This window comes from Protopterus annectens, chromosome 6.part0 (genome assembly GCF_019279795.1).
Source record: "Protopterus annectens isolate FY-2018-M chromosome 6.part0, PAN1.0, whole genome shotgun sequence".
NCBI lineage: Eukaryota > Metazoa > Chordata > Ceratodontiformes > Protopteridae > Protopterus > Protopterus annectens.
In genome coordinates, this window is record NC_056737.1 from 1,358,478,563 (window position 1) to 1,358,495,055 (window position 16,493).

General features: G+C 40.4%; 1 protein-coding gene across 1 annotated transcript in view; it reads right to left on the reverse strand.

Annotated features, from left to right (window-relative positions):
* CCDC14 (coiled-coil domain containing 14) overlaps positions 1-16,493 on the reverse strand; it is a 708,632-nt gene that overhangs the window by 507,325 nt on the left and 184,814 nt on the right. Inside the window, exon 3 of the mRNA XM_044074917.1 lies at positions 13,088-13,163. Coding sequence (XP_043930852.1) covers positions 13,088-13,163 — 76 coding nt within the window. The remainder of the gene's footprint in view (positions 1-13,087; positions 13,164-16,493) is intronic.

Consider the following 16,493-nt stretch of genomic DNA (forward strand, 5'->3'; position numbering starts at 1 on the left):
AAACCTGGGTTAAATGATGGCATTAGTCCCAGCAGTTATTTAATATTGCATTCTTATATTATATAAGAACAAGTTTTATGTTTCATACACTAGTGCATGTTTTTTATTCAAAGTAATGCGCAAAACAACATGTTTGTTTAAACAACACTTTGTTTTAAGTGTAGGTTGGGAAAGACAACACAGTGTTTGTTATTTGTGAGTTAATTCATGTAAGTAGGTCAACTGAAGCTGTGTATTGATTGGATATTTTAACCATATGACTTGATTTTAAGAACTCTCTAAATGTGTTATTTTTTAGAATGGTTGTATTCTGAAGAAGTCATTTGTTATACGCTGACGAAAGTGCTAAATAAAGTGAAATATTGGTGCAAGGCTGTGATTCTCTCTGGATTTGGTTATATTTTGGAGTTTGTACTGATTCTTGGTTTGTGGAGTTTTGTGCTTTGGCCGAATTTGGATATGAATTTTCCCTTGCGAACAATCACTTTGGGGGGTGATCCCATGGAAAATATTGGTCTTTTAACCCAGCTGTTTTAACAAATTTCCAGAGAAGTTCCAAATAAGAATAGGGAAGGTGGCCTTTTGGAAGGTACTCAGGACAGCAACATTTCTAAAGGACCCAGGATGCATGCAGGTAATAACTGTTCAAATGTTCGTGCAGAACTCACCTGCTCAACTTGTTTCAACTTACAATTTAAACGACTGGTTTCAAAAGGATTTAAGCTTTAACAACACTGGCAGCAATGTACAAGGTATGTGTACGTTTCAACAATCTCTTACTAGCTTTGAAAACAAAATGCTCAGATGTGGGAAATTACAGTTAGAGTACGCGTATTTCTTGGAATGCATCAAAAATAAGACTGTACCTAAAGGACTTAGGCATTGGAAATACCCTACGGGACTCTTAGTAAATTCCCCTTTACATCATGGGCTCATTGCCCTTGACAGGCAGGGATTAGAGCTACTGGACATTTTAATAAAATATAATCATAAAACTATAGAAGTTTTGCATAAATAATTATCGGATTTAGACAAGATACGAAGTGAAGACTTATTTGAAGACAACATTTCAACTTATAGAGGTATTTTTGACAAAACTGACAAGTTGGCAGTAGACCTAAAAAATCGGAAAGAAAAAAAAACTGTCCAGAGATAAAAAAGCTTATGCCTCGAGGTCTGCGTATCCAAAACCATTGCCCTTTCAGCAGAAGCTTCCCCTAATCAGGCTGTCACGAATGAAAATGCGAGAGGTAACGACGTACTAAAAAATGGTTCAACCAGTCAGATCTCTTTAGGGCGGGACATCCCACATAGGTCTACGAGGATATGCAATCGGGCCCAGCAAGTGAATTACAGGCCACCACAGTTTCTTCAAGACCAGGGCTACCAAAATCAACAGTATCAGCACACAAGGAGGCAGCAAGGAAGACAAAACTGATTTGGGAGTCCCCAGACCATGGAGAAAGGGGACTTGACTTGTCTTGAGAATACAGAGAACGAGTGGAAACTTTACAAGAACATTTCAATGACATTTTTAACTTATTGATGAATGGCTCACACCCTGTCTTGAGGCAGTTTTGCTATCATGCATCTTGTATCTAAGTCTGCCCCTATAAAGGTAATAAACTTACAAGGCAACAAGGCAGACTTTTCTTAGTTCATGGTGATGCCTAACTGGGAATATGTTTGGATTGTGTAGTCCCGTGCTTTGATCAGTTGATGCTCAGTGGTAGCAGTGAGGAACCAGTCATCTAGATATGGAAACACCTGGAATCCTAGATGCCTCAGGTGAGCAGTGACCACTGTCATACACTTGAACACCCTGGGGGCTGTGGTGAGACCAAAGGGCAGGGCCCTGAACTGATAATGACTGGCTCCCAGACGGAAGCATAGGAATGTCCTGGATTGCCTGTCCATTTTTATATGGTAGTACGCATCCTGGAGATCTATGGAGCACATGCAATTGTCCTGATCCAAAAAGGGAAGAATGGACTGCAGTGTCACCATCCAAAACTTCATCTTTTTTACCGATTGGTTTAGTTTGCTGAGATCCAAAATGGGTCTCCAGTCCCCTGTCTTTTTTGGAACTAAAAAAAACCTTGAGTAAGTTCCGGATCCGATTTGGTCTGTGGGACTCCCTGGACGGCTCTTTTTTCTAGCAATCTTTGAACCTCTAGGAATGCATGATCCCGAAGACTGGGTGGAACATCTAGGACAGAACATTTGTCTTTTGAGGGGGGAACTGAATATTATTGACTGTACCCATGTTTCTCTCGTGATAGACTGCCAGGCTGCTGGGTGCAGTGATAGTCTGCTCACGACTGCCTCCAGAGGTGGACAGCAGGTCCTTCCTTCAGGAGTGTTGGAAGGGCCTAGCAGAGAAAGTATCTCTGTCGCCTTGCTGTTGCGGAACCCCTCTGCCATGAGGGCGGTGTCTTCCGTTGTTCTTTCCCCCTCTGCCCTTGGGGGGGGGGGATCTCCATGCGTGTCAGGCGAAGATACTTGGGATTTTCGGAACCACATTTTTCCACTCTTCTGACCTTTAGGACAGGGTGTAGATGAAGTGGAAAAATGGACTCCTACAGCAAAGAGAGTCTTGCCATCCTGTTCTCACCTGGTGAGAGTCTCTTTTACCTGAGGCCCGAACAAGGGCGAGACATCAAAGGGGGTATTGGTAAATGAAGACTTAAAAGGTTCCGCAAATTGACAAAGGCGCAACCAGGAGTGTCTTCACAAAGCTACTCAGGTACCTGCTACCCTACTTGCTCCATCTGCTGCATAAGAAATGAGCCTCATGGAGGAGTTAACCACAGAGGTTAAGGTCGCAAGCTGGGAAGCTGCCCTGTTTGCAACTCTCTCAGCTGTAGGATTTTGCAGGGTCTCTCCTAGCTCCTTCAGGAGATCCCTCTGTAATTGTGTGAAATGACAAGTAATTCAGCGACCTAAGAGTAAAGGTCTCTGAAGAAAACATACGCTTCCCATACCTGTCCATCGTACAAGACTCTTTGTTCGGTGGATGGACAGATGAAGATTCTGCAAGTTCCTTCTTAGTGGCTGCTGCCACCACCATGGCATCAACAGGGACCCCCCCCCCCTTTGGGCAGGAAAGACATCCTCTGGAGCAGTAATAAACTTGTTTGGTCTCCTCTGAACTGGTTCCATGGTCTCTGGAGCGCTCCATGCCTTTCGACTCACTACAGACAAAAGCGGGTCGAAAGGCAGAGACACCCAAGAGGTGGCGGGTCGGGTAGACAGACTCATCCTCAGAAGAGGCTAGGGACCTCCACCCACTCCTCTGTCTAAGGATTTCAATGATGTCTGAAAAAGAGACCTCCTCAGAGGGGGACCGTGGGGACCCTTCCGATTCATCAAAGTCTGTATCCAAACTGATAGACTCAGGGGAGTCTAGATGCTTCCTCTTACAGTTCTTCTTCCAAGGGACCTCCTCCGAATGTTCGGAGGAGGTATCAGAAGAGGTGAGGTCACCCAGTGGGGAGTCCTGGGGTACAGGCTCCCTACGCTTGGTGGCTGGAGGAGGGACAAATGCAGGCACAGGCACCAAGGGTGAAGGAGCCAATGGAGCTGAGGGTGGAGCAGTGTCAGGAGACAGCACGCTCATCAAAGGCACCATGGTCCAGAGTCGAATGAGCCGCCGGCTCCAAACAGCCCGGAGATCTCCTTCGAACCAGAAGCGATGGCTCTGAGGCTGATGTAGGAGCTGAGATCACCTGCGCCGAAGCTCCAAGGACGACAGTGGGGTCCAATGCCACTCCCCCCCCCCCCGAAGCCGATGAGAGAGTTTCACCACCCAGATCCTGCGATGGACTGAGACACCACCTTGACCTCCATGCACTCTGACTCCGGAGCTCAAGAGAGTCGGAGGAAGAATCGATGGAGAAGCTAGGTGGGCCAAAGGAGCCAATTCCTTATGGGCTGGGCTTAAAAGTAATTTAGCAAGTGCCTGTGACTTGAGGAGCCTGTTGACCATTCTCTTCATGTCATGATCCAAAAGTCTAGAAGACCGAAAGGAGTGTGAAGAGAAGCAGTGACTGCCCGCTCCAGGTTGCAGCAGAAGAGATTGTGGAGCGGAGCATACCAGCTCCAAAGGAGAAGACCTTGCTCTCTCATGGGTCCAGACCAGCTCCAAGGACACAGATGGAGCCTCCGGAGACTTAGCTTTGTCGGAGCCAATGCTGGCAGCCAACAGAGCCAAAGGCTTCTCAGTGATTTTTGTCTGTTCCGGACTCGGAACCGATGGCTTGGGGTGTTTCTCAGACACCTTCACTGGCTGAGGACCCTTAGACGAAGAATCCTGAGGGTTCTTCAGGAGACCACGTAAAATAAGCTTATTTTTTCTCTCCTGCAGGACTCGAACTGAAAGCGTAACAGATCAAGCAAGAGTACTGCAGGTGAACAGCCCCTAAACAGTAAATGAAACTCGTGTGCCCGTCCGTAAGGGACATTTTCTGGCAACACGAGTTGCATTTTTTAAACCCGGAGGGTTTTGACTCTCTAGACATGGTAAACACTTAGTTAAGGAAATTTTCACAGTACCAGAAAACAACAGAAAGCTATCAACTAACAGCACACAACAAGCAACTGCAACTAAGCTGTAACAGGTAACCCAACAACAAAAAAGGAAGAACTTTATTATTTTGTTTATTTTTTTAAAGGGGGAGAAGAAGAGGGAGAGCCTCCAACTTAGACGTTGACTCTCCGATGGGAGAGGCTCTAACTTAAATGGCAATCCCAGAAAATGGTAAGGAAAAGGGAAGAACTCTCTAATTTAAACAGGCTCCATGGGAAAAGCAATGCCTGAGGAGAAAAAATGACAGCCAAAAGCACAACAAGCAGAGAAAGGGGCCGTTAGACTAACGGGGGATAGTACACACTAGTGAGTCAATATAACCACAAAAAAATTTAGAAAAAATAGCGATAAATAGAAAAAAGCACAAAGTACTTAGCCTGTGACAGTAGTAGCAATCTCAACGCTGCAAGCGGCAAATGAGATCTGAGTAGCTGCCACTAGAAATGTTGGGATAAGGGGTAGCCTCGAGCCAGAAAAAGCTCTCAAGCTATAGTAAATCGGCTGAGTCGGAGCAGAGGATCGGCTCCAAACCCAACCAGCAAGAACAAAGGCAAGATTGGACAACATAACATCTACTATTTTGCATTGTATTCAGGGCATAACTAGAGTTATTCGAATTATCTCAAAGTGTGTAAAGTGCTTAAAGTGTGTGCTTATTACTGTGCATTTATTTTGAAATGTTTATTTCTGTGCAAAGTGTAACTATTTCATGAAGTACATTCAAAATACAGCCATTTCGAAAAGTTTTTTGTGCTGGGTGTGCCTATTTCACTGACACCATTACAGAATGCTAAATAACTCTTTATAGTGTAGGAAACAACGTACCACCATTCTGGGGACGTTTCAGTGTGCTGTGTACTGTTAATTTGCAAATTAAAGCTACTTTGAAATGTTTCTTACACAGATAAGACTTGATTTCTTACAGTACAGTAATTTCTGGAATATCACAGTGGCCGAGAGACTTATTTCACAAAGCTCAGTTATTCAGAGGCTTGTTGTGCTATTGGGCATAGTTACAAATACTGGCATAAATTTCTGCCATATGTATGTGTCCATGCCTATGCGCAAAAGCTTTCACTGGTATGTGTTAATATGGCAGATGGATTTTGAAATCCCTCACCACTTGTATTTGATCAGAATATTGCAGCGAATTGGAGAATATTTGAGCAAGAGTACAATATTTTTATACAAGCAGCTTATTCTGACAAAAATGCATGCACCAGGGCATTCATTTTGCTAAACCTAGCAGGGTCAGAGGCCACTGAAAGAGAGCGTTCATTTGTGTATGCACCAGTAGTATATGAAGGAGATGGTGAAAACCATCATATTGTTGTACAGGATGAATCAAGGGAAGACCCAGAGTATTTGAAGGGCAAACTCAGTGCAACCCCTAGACAAATATTACATTAGACAGGCATTTGTTTTACACAAGAGATCAGAAACCAGGGGAAACTTTTGCAGCTTATATAAGTGACCTGAAAAACAAAGCTAAAATGTGTCGGTTTGGTGACTTAAAAGATGAGATGATAAAGGACAGACGTGTGTGTGGTATTAACAGTGCTGCAGTGAGAATTTTTTGCTTCGTGACAGTGATTTAACATTGAGTAAGGCTATTGAAATGTCAAGTTCATTAAGTTACAGAAAGCCACACAAGTCTGCTTGCAAGTGATAAGAACATGGTTTCAGCAGGGTCCAGAGCAAATGCAGACAGCATGCAACATGTGGCTGGCAGAAGCAGGCCTAAGCACATGGCAGCTACAGCCTCTGCTGGTTCTCCTGGGAAACCCTGTAGTTTTCCAGCAAGTTCTAAGAAAGGAGCATACTCAGCACAGTACAAGGGTGAGTCAGAAAACCCAAATCCAGCTTTATTGTTAACTATCACAATTTTGGTCCCAATCAGGAGTCTAAAAAAGAAATGCTTAGCATTTGGTCAGCAATGCCAGAAGTGTAAAAAATGGAACCATTTTCAAAAGTTTTGTAAATCAAGTAAACCTCTCACAGTTATACAGAAAGGTCACTCGAAAAAGCAAATTGATCATACAGAGAGCTGCAATTCTACTTTCTATGTACACAGTCTATCAGTAATTGGTGAAAAGGTTAATGCAGTGAATTTGATGGCAAAGAACAAAGTTTTGTACTGTCCAGATCAATGGTAAATCCACAAAGCTCCAAAGAAGACACTGGTTCAAAATGTAATGTTATGTCAGCAGACACATTTGCTAAGGTGAGCGCTGGTGAAAAACTCAATGTGGCCAGTTGTGTGAAACTTGTTGCTTATAGAGGTGAAGAAATTCAAACCAAAGGCTCAGTAGTGTTTCATGTTATTTGGCTAGGAACTGTTACAGCTTGTTATTTTATGTAGTCCGAAGACCTGTGCAGTCATTACTGGGTCTCAGAGACAGTTTGAGAATGAATCTGCTTTCTTTTACCAAAGTTCATCATACAAGCACATATCTTAGTTCCAATGTTTCTGAAGCCATTTTCTCAGAGTATGCTGTTTTCAATGACAAGTTGGGCAAACTTCCAGTTGTGTATTCTATGAAGTTAGACCCCAGAGATCAGAGTCCAGTGGTCAGACAAGCATGAAAAGTTCTGAGAGCTATGCAGGATAAAGTCAAAGTTGGATATAATGGTGCAGCAGATGTAATTTTCCAGTTACAGAACCAAATGAACGGGTATCATCCATGGCAGCAGCCCATAAGAAAGGCTCAGATGAAATCAGAATATGTATTGACCCAAGAGATTTGAAAAAAGCATTAAAAAATGACATCATCCAATGTACATTCAAGGAAGTTGCAGCCCTAATACAGAGTGCCACTGTTTCTTCTGTATTGGATGCAAAATTCATTTTAGCAAGTGATGCTTGATCGCAAATCCTCATTACTGACTACTTTTATAGTGCCCCATTTGGCAGATATAGATTCCTCACAATGCCATTTGGAATAAATTCTGCAAGTAAAGTCTTTCACAGTGCAATGGAGAAATTTTTTCAGGTTATCCTTGAGCCATAATAGTAGATGATTTATTGGTTGGAGGTAATGGTAAAGCAGAGCATGACAAAAACCTTAAGAAGTTCTAGACAGACCATGTGAAGTGAAGTGAACTTAAAGCTCAATCCTCTAAAGTGCAGATTCAGACTACCAGAAGTTACATATGTAGATCATTTATTTACCAACACTGGCTTGAAACTAGACTCATCCAAGCAAACAGCCATTCTTAAGATGCCAACACCAGATAATTTTCAAGCTCTACAATGCTTTCTTGGCATGGTCAACTATTGAGGTAAGTTTATACCAGACTTCAGTGAGTTGAAAGCATCTCTGAAAGAGATGACGTGCAAAAATGTTACATGGTCTTGGCTGGAACAGCACCAGAAAGCATTTGAAGACCTTAAGCTGAAAACTGCCAACCCACCTACATTAAGATACTATGGTGTCAATAAACCAGTCAACTCTTTCTTGTGATGCTTCAAAATTTGGTCTTGATGCAGTTATTCTTCAAGAGGGCAGACTAGTAGCATATGCATCTAGAACTCTTACCCAAACCAAAATGCCATATGCTCAAACTGAGAAAGAACCTTTGACAATAGTATTTACATGTTCAAAGTTTCATGATAATATGGTCGAGCTATCAGATTGAAACTGATCACCAACCTCTAGTTACTATTTTAAAGAAGCCTATGCATTCAGCTCCAGTGAAATTACAAAGAATAATGCTCAAATTGCAAGTACAACTTCAAAATGGTCTATACAAAAGGCAAACTTCTTTATTTGGCTGATACGTTATCCAGATCGCCCAGAAATACAACAGAACAGCTTCATACAGAGAATACTGACTGACATTATGGAAGTGTGCAATTTTTCTTCCACAAGACTTGACGAGTGGAGAGATCATACAAAGACTGATCCAATTTTGCAAAAGCTCAACCACTACATTAATGCTGGAGGACTGTCAAAGTAATCTAGTGTATCACCTGAAGTGCAAACTTATTTCCCTTACAGAGATGAGATGTTGATGGAAGATGGTATTATTTTCAAAGGTCCTTAAATTGTTATTCCTGCTTCCTTACAATATGAATGTATCCAGATTTTGTATCGTGATTTCCCAGGTTCCGAATCTACCAAAAGAAGGGCAAGAGAACTATTATTTTGGCCTTCTCTAGTAAAAGACATTGAAAAAGTATTTTCTTCTTGTTCAGTATGCAATAGTACTAAACCACATTTGCAAAAAAAACCTCTTGTTCCTGAACTAACTAAATTTGCAAGAGAATGGGACTTTGTACATGCTACTAGTAGTCCAGAATATCCACAGCAAAATGGACTAGCTGAACGTGCACTACAGAGTGCAAAGCACTTACTTGAGAGGTCAAAGCATGACAATAGCGATGTCTTTTTGAATTTACTCAGTCTCAGAAACATACCCCGTGATGATATACTTGGATCGCCTGTTCAGAGACTTCTATCTAGGCAAACCAGAACAACATTGCCTATTAGTTCCAGTCTGTTGAGTCCTAAAGCCAAGAACAACAGAACAATTAGAGCCCAATTATTCAGAAAGCATTCTTTCCATAAGTTTAGCTATGATAAATTGAGCAGATTTCTTTGTCCATTGAAAGGAGGAGACAGTGAGGATACAAACGGCAAAATATTTCGACCAGATTGGTCAAGTATAAGGTATATGTACCGAGCCAAGATCCTACTTCATAGAATATGAGGGTGTGGAGTACAGGAAAAATTGCAGACCTCTTCCTGGACCAGAATCAATATCGCAGCATTGTTCCTGTGATACAGACTCTAGATCTCAGAGCAATCCAGACAATTTTTGCTGTTGTAAAACATGTCTTAAATTCTACTTCCATTGCTGATGATGTTCCTGATGTGCACAAGATTGAACATTCAGCAGACAGAGTGTACCAGGTGCTAGATCCAATTCTAATTTTTATGTCACACAACTTGGTCATATTTCCAGACCTAGTGTGAAATATACAACAACCTGGACATAACTGCATATATGCATCTAGTTCTGTATAACTGCATGACAAAGAATTATTTGTATTGCTTGCATGTCAGCTGATGTTGTCAATACTGCAAGACTTATTTCTCAAAGAGGGAGAATGTAGAATAGTGTGTGTGCACTGTATCTTTAATAAGCATTTCAAGGACAGCATGAGCATATAAATTGTATGCACATGCTAGCTTCAGTGCCATTTTGAGAGTACAGCCAGAGAGTGAACATGTATAAGTGTAATAGTTAGTTTGTTTATAAGTTTATCTAAGTTGAAGTTATTAAGCCTCAATCCTGATGTGTTTGTACACAATAAAGCTATTTGAACAGAATCCATAAAGACTTGTCTATTTCATCCTGACTGGACGAGTGACAGGGAGTCAAAGTGCTCCCTCATATACTTCCTCTTCTGGGGAGGACTGGGCTGTCTGCCTCCTCATCAGAACTGCCTGAAAAAGAGAAAATTCCTGCTTCCACAAGAGCCTCTTGTTGTGACAGAGCTTAAAAATGTTCTTCCCAAGTGCCTTGATTCAGTGGAGTCTATAGGCAGAGTCAGTACCAATGTAGCTATAGGCACAAAGGAATAAAGTACTTCCCTTCTGCATTGTGTAATCCACTGTGATACCCAGGCCCACTGTCACAGAAGGCAAAGCTGCTGGGAAAAAGATGGAACCTTATAACTGTCCCAAAGATTCCAGGGCCAAAGCCAAATAAAAGAAATTCGGTCCTGAAGTGTCAAATGTCAAAGTCTGAAACATATTGAACAGTCTTGGCAATATTAATCCTGACACCTTTGGTGCCAAAGACATAACACTGACCCCAAATGATCTAGTAGTCATCGGTGCCAACATGATCGGCACTGGTTACAGCTAACAAAGTAGTCAGCACTGATGAAGTTAGATCAATCTGCACCACCACAGCTGGCGCTACAGCTGGAGCTAATCTGCACACTACCAGTGCTGGAACAGGTGCAGAATCAGGGGGAATAATAACTTTGACTACATGTTTTTTGCACCAATCAGCTAAATTCCTGGCACTGAATCCTTTAGAGATGGTGCAGCTACTATTAACAGGAGAGACTCCCAAACAAACCAGACACAAATCATGAGGGTACAAAGGGTGCAATTTATGCCTGCACTTTTTGCATTTTCTAAAACCTTGTTTGGATTCCTTATTTATGTCTATCACCTAAACAGTACCATATACATGCCACTGAGAAGAAGAGAGAATAGACTAGGTTCTAGGCATAAAATTAGACAGGTTAGGAAAGAGAAATAAAAGATAGAGAGAGAGAAGGCTGGAAAAAAGAAAACCAGCAAAAGATGAAGAGTCCTCAAAATAAACTAATTACAGATGAAAACAAAATAAAAAATAGTTTAGATGCACTTATCTGATCCCTAAATTGTCCCAGAAAAGTTCAAATTCTCTATAAATAACACACAAGCTTTATGGAGAGGATTCTGTCGTAATGATGGCAACAAGATCTGGAGGATGCACCAGCAGGATAATTTATAGGAAGGAAAGACTCAAGCCTGTGAAGAGTTTGTTGCAGTCACAAGAGGGTGCCAAAGGCACCAATCCTATCGCTCCAGTGTCCAGACAGAAAATTTCTCACACCATAAAAAACAACAACAAAAACTGCAAACTACACAAAGAGCTCCAGGCCTAGCCTGTGTTACTACCTTTCTGGAGAAGAGCCAAGCAACAAATCGACGACAGCCTGAAGAAATGGGAAAAAAATGCTACAAAATACCTCTACAATATCAAATAAGAAAAAAAACAATAAGATAAAAATGCATTGGGTATAAATACCCATTATATAGGTTGTGCAACATAGGGAACATTTGTAGCAAGGACATAATTACAACTTGGAAACAATGAAAAAGGTTTCTGAAAAAACTAAAACAGTGTGTGTACTTTTCTAAAAAAGACAGTGTGCCATCATTTAAAGTACCTTTAAGGAGATCCCTTGAAATAACTGATCACTACTCCATGACTTGAAATCAAGGTCACCAGTGAAATCACCACAAGTATCTGTACTCTTAACATTTACAAAGATTATTTTTGAGAGCAGAAATAAACTAGGGAACCCATCCCATGACATGGAGGAATGAAACCTTGTTTATGGCTCATGCGAATGTTCAATTAACGAGCATTTGAGGAATTAGGGGAGAATGAACCTTAGCAGCCAATGCTCACTTATTCATCCATGTAAGAGGAAAGCTGCCTGAACCATAGCACTGACGACATCCAGCAGTGGCTAAATGCACTACCACCCTTGTAAGAAGTCGAGCTGGCTTGAGTTGAGTCAAACAAAGATCTCTCTAATGCAGCCAAGAAAATAGTAGATCTGTGTGGAAGCATGTATGCCTCTTCTGTCTGACCCGTCAGCTATTGTAGACCCACAAGGAGCCTAGTGCAGGGAAAGGTAGACTGCTTTACAGGACCCAAAGCTGGTGCACCCCTTATCACCTGATTTTTGACTAGCCCAGAAGTGCCCAATTCATGTCACCATGGAATAAATAGTCTGAATGGGTGCAGGTGGTACAGCTCAATAGTAGGGGTCCTGGGAAGATAACAGGTTCAGAAAGGATGGGAGAATAAAAAAAGAAATAAACAAGGTGCATTATGTAGATCAAATGAAACCAGGACAACAAACAGGTACTCTGCAAAAAAGTTAATAGCATTTTATATGTCAAACTCTAGTTCCTCTGTAATCACTACATCTATAGATGTATAAAACTAGGGCACTGAATGTAACCAAAAAAAAAAAAATAAATAAAAACATTTGATAAGATTAACTACCCTTGGGTCAGGGTGTACTGCTCCTCACACCATTTTAGTAAGGAACAAAGTTTATTTCAGTCAAGTTCTACATAAACAATGAGTGAATAAATAAAAACAGTAATGTACTGTTTACGTTAAGATTCAGTCTAGCTTACACATATAAAATATGCAAACAAGCACATCTGTAATTAGCTGTTTTTTTGACATGTTTACCTCTATCTATCTTTTTACATAGATAGTTACGCCTTCAAACTATTTACATTAATGCAAAATTATCCAGCTTTGGAAGGCTGAATTCATTTGATTTCCTCAGTCTTGTTACTTTACTAACTTGAATTTGCCAGTGTACTTTGTACAATGCCAACAATTTTATATCTATAAACAAAGTTGCAGCTGGAAATTCTCACTATAAGCAACAAACTTAAATAGTTAATGGTGTACATGAAAAAAACATTACAGCTGAAGTTCAAGTGCCACATGTGAAAAATGGCACAAATCAAATATTTTAAGCATCGGAAAACCATTAAACTGTAGCCCTTTTTTTTTTTTTTTTTTTTTTTTACAGATGCACCAAAGCAGCACTGCAACTTTCAAATGAGCTACAAAATTTTAGAGTGAACAAACCTGAAATAAAAAGCATAACCTTCTTACTACATTCAACACAACTTTATAATGACCTTGTTCTCATACATGAGAGACAGCAATTACCTGATCTTCAGAATCTGTTGAATAGAGAGAATATCCAGAATCTACAGATGTAGAGGACAGTTTCCGTGCAGTATTACTAAAAAAATAACTAAATATTAGTCATACGCAGCTTTTAAATTTCAAACAGTACAATAAACACCAAGATATAAACTACCAGTAGTAAAGGAAACACACACACACACACACACACACACACACACACACACACACACACACACACACACACACACACTGTATGAAATCAGCGCTCTGCAATGTTTTAACTTGATGTTCAAAAATTTGCTTTCACTGTTAAGAGATGACAACCATCAAATTAATGCCAAACTTTGAAAGAATATACAGATATACACGGAAGTATTTTTATTTTAATCTATCCTTAGCCCCCTTTTACCCATTTGTACATGAGGCAAGGATGTCACTTCAATAGAAACAATCTAGAGCCACTGTATACACCCATGTGGCTAATCCTGCAGTCCTTCCATACTGCACACAAATGCACATTCACACCTACGACAATACTGTTTTTATTAAAAAAATTTATATAGTAAATCCATGACATCACAGCATTCATCAACCATCAACAAAATACTGCAAACTAAAATTTGAGAATGTTAAAAAAAATATCAGTTAAAGCTTACCCTCACATCCAGAGCCGGATCCAGTGCTAAGCGACCTAGGCAGTTGCCTAGGGCCCGTTGGCTGGGAGAGGCCCACTGGCCAAGGGGCTGCCACAACATTTAATTTTTAATTTAAAAAATATATATATATATATATATATATATATATATATATATATATATACATATACATATACATATATATATATATATATATATATATATACACACACACACACACACACACACACACACACACACTTTTTAACAGCATTCTTCTTTAACACTCAGCATCTGTGAAATCCACATTTCTGAGAAGCAGCGTATATCGATTAACACATTTGCTGCTGCCGCTTCTACACATGGAATTTAAAGTTGCTGTTTCTTCTTACAAGCATTCCATTCTGGAGACATAAAATTTAATGTTGCTGCTTATTCTTACAAACGTTCAATTCCAGGGACATACCTGTACAAGACAGGGTTTCCATGGTGTGACAGTGTGTGTGTGTGTGTGTGTGTGTGTGTGTGTGTGTGTGTGTGTGTGTGTGTGTGTGTGTGTGTGTGTAAAATGCCCTAGTTAGGGATGATAACAGCGGAACTCTGGTCTGCTAATGATTGGCAGTGGATTTTTACAGTGCAGAGTTGCCAGCCTGACAGCCACCCTTCAAAGAAGGCACACCCATTCACGCATGCACCTACCTGCATGTCTTTAAACATTAACTCAATCGCAGGGAGGACATGCTGACTCCATACAGAAAGCGCTCCAGCCGAGAACTGAATGGGAGAACCTCTTGCTGTAAGGCGACAACGTTAACCACTGCACCGCCAAGGCCTCACTAGTTAGGGATGATAGGTTAGTTACTAAACTAGACAGGGATGATAGGTTAGTTAATTAACTTGCTCAGGCCCAAACCCTGTAACTTGATTACAGGAAACAAGATCTCAAATCATTTACACCAACTACCAGACTAATTAAGAGGTTTCTGTGCATTTTTCAAGGAATTGTGAGTTTCAAGGGAAGATAAGTTTACTGCTGCTTATGCAGTCTGTTTTTAATGTGCAACTGTTTTCTTTAGCAAATGGCAAACAGTCTTTCTGCTATACAGTTTGGAAGCAGTGTTAGTAGCACAACAGGTAGTATACTTGCCTTTCGTATAGAAGGCTGTGGGGATTCTACCCCCACACCATGTAGATGTATTGCTGATACTGTAGTGTACTTTAAGGGGAGATGGGGTTGCTGCACTCCTGTGTGTGTCCTCCTTTGAATGAGATGCCCATCAACTATGACCCTGTCAGTTTGCCAGCCATTCCCTATTAAAATATTACCAGCTGCTGCGGTAGCGTTGTCGCCTTACAGTAAGACGCTGCCTGGTTCGATTCTCAGCTAGAGCGTCTTCTGCATGGAGACATACGTGAATGGGCCTACCTTCATTGAAGGTTGTGCATCAGGGCTGGTAACTCGGCATGTAAAAATCAACTACCAATCATTAGTGGACCGGAGTTCCGCTGTGGCGACCCCTAACTGGAAAAAGCCGAAAGACACAACAACAACCATTTTTTAATGTAACACAGACAATTTATTCTTCAAAGGCAGCATGAACTGAATTTGTAGATGAAACACTGAAATGTAAAGTTGTTTGCCAGCAGCAATCTCTTCATTAGTTACACATCTCTTTAATGTGGAATTATACAGATGACTTTTACTTCTGCAGAGATTGTGCACACTGACTAATGTTGATGGATTGTAATGACGTTTTAGAAGTCTTTTTAGGTTGAAATGATGTGAAATGGGTAGCTTCATCATTACTGGTACATACATTTTGTTTCATGGTTTACTGGAAAAAAATGTTAAAACCTACAGATTTAAAACTAATTCTAAGAACTGGTGCTGCATTATACAAAAAATATAATTTAATACAATCAGGAAGGAGATTCAAAGAACACATGCATTTATGCATGGTCCTAAAAACTGTGTGCAAGGGGTCTATGGTTTGAAAGAAGCCAAAAGGTAAACTTAAACCACTGGCCAGATGCATTTTCTTTGAATGTGGGTTTGAATATTGTTTCAAGGGCAGAGAAATTTACTGTTCATTTTAAGTCTGTTTTCATTCTGAGATTGTACTGAAACAGTACAATCAGTGTTTGTGTTACAAAAATGTGAAATTACAAATATTTGGATTTAATTTAAGTGTTATCACTTTAGAAGTAAAGAAGAAGATAGTATGCACACTGACAGGTTTGAACAGTGTTTGTGGTAACTGGGGAGAAACAGCCAAGTAATGAGACACTTGAATGACTGTGGGCGGGGGGGCACAATCCACTACTCTGCCTACGGTCCCATATGACCATGATCCAGCTCCGCTCACACCCCATCACACACACAAATCTATTTTAACCCAACATCTTGTACTTAAACTCATGTATGTTGAAAATGTCTTGTAACTACTGCAATCTGTAATTTGGATTATGTATGTACTTGGGGATTTTCCCTCCGGGCATCCACTGAAAATGGACTCTTGCTGAGTCGGACATACCCAGTTATCAAAATTAAGAAATGTCAAATTAAATAAACACCCCCCCCCCCCTCCATACATCTGCAACTTTCTCTTTTTTTATTTATATATATATATATATATATATATATATATATACACACACACACACACATACATACACACATATATATTACATATACATATTATATACAGAGAAATACACACACAAACTTTCAACCTGTTCATAATAAAACTGTTAAAAATACTGATCCAGATTGTGTTAAAATACTGATC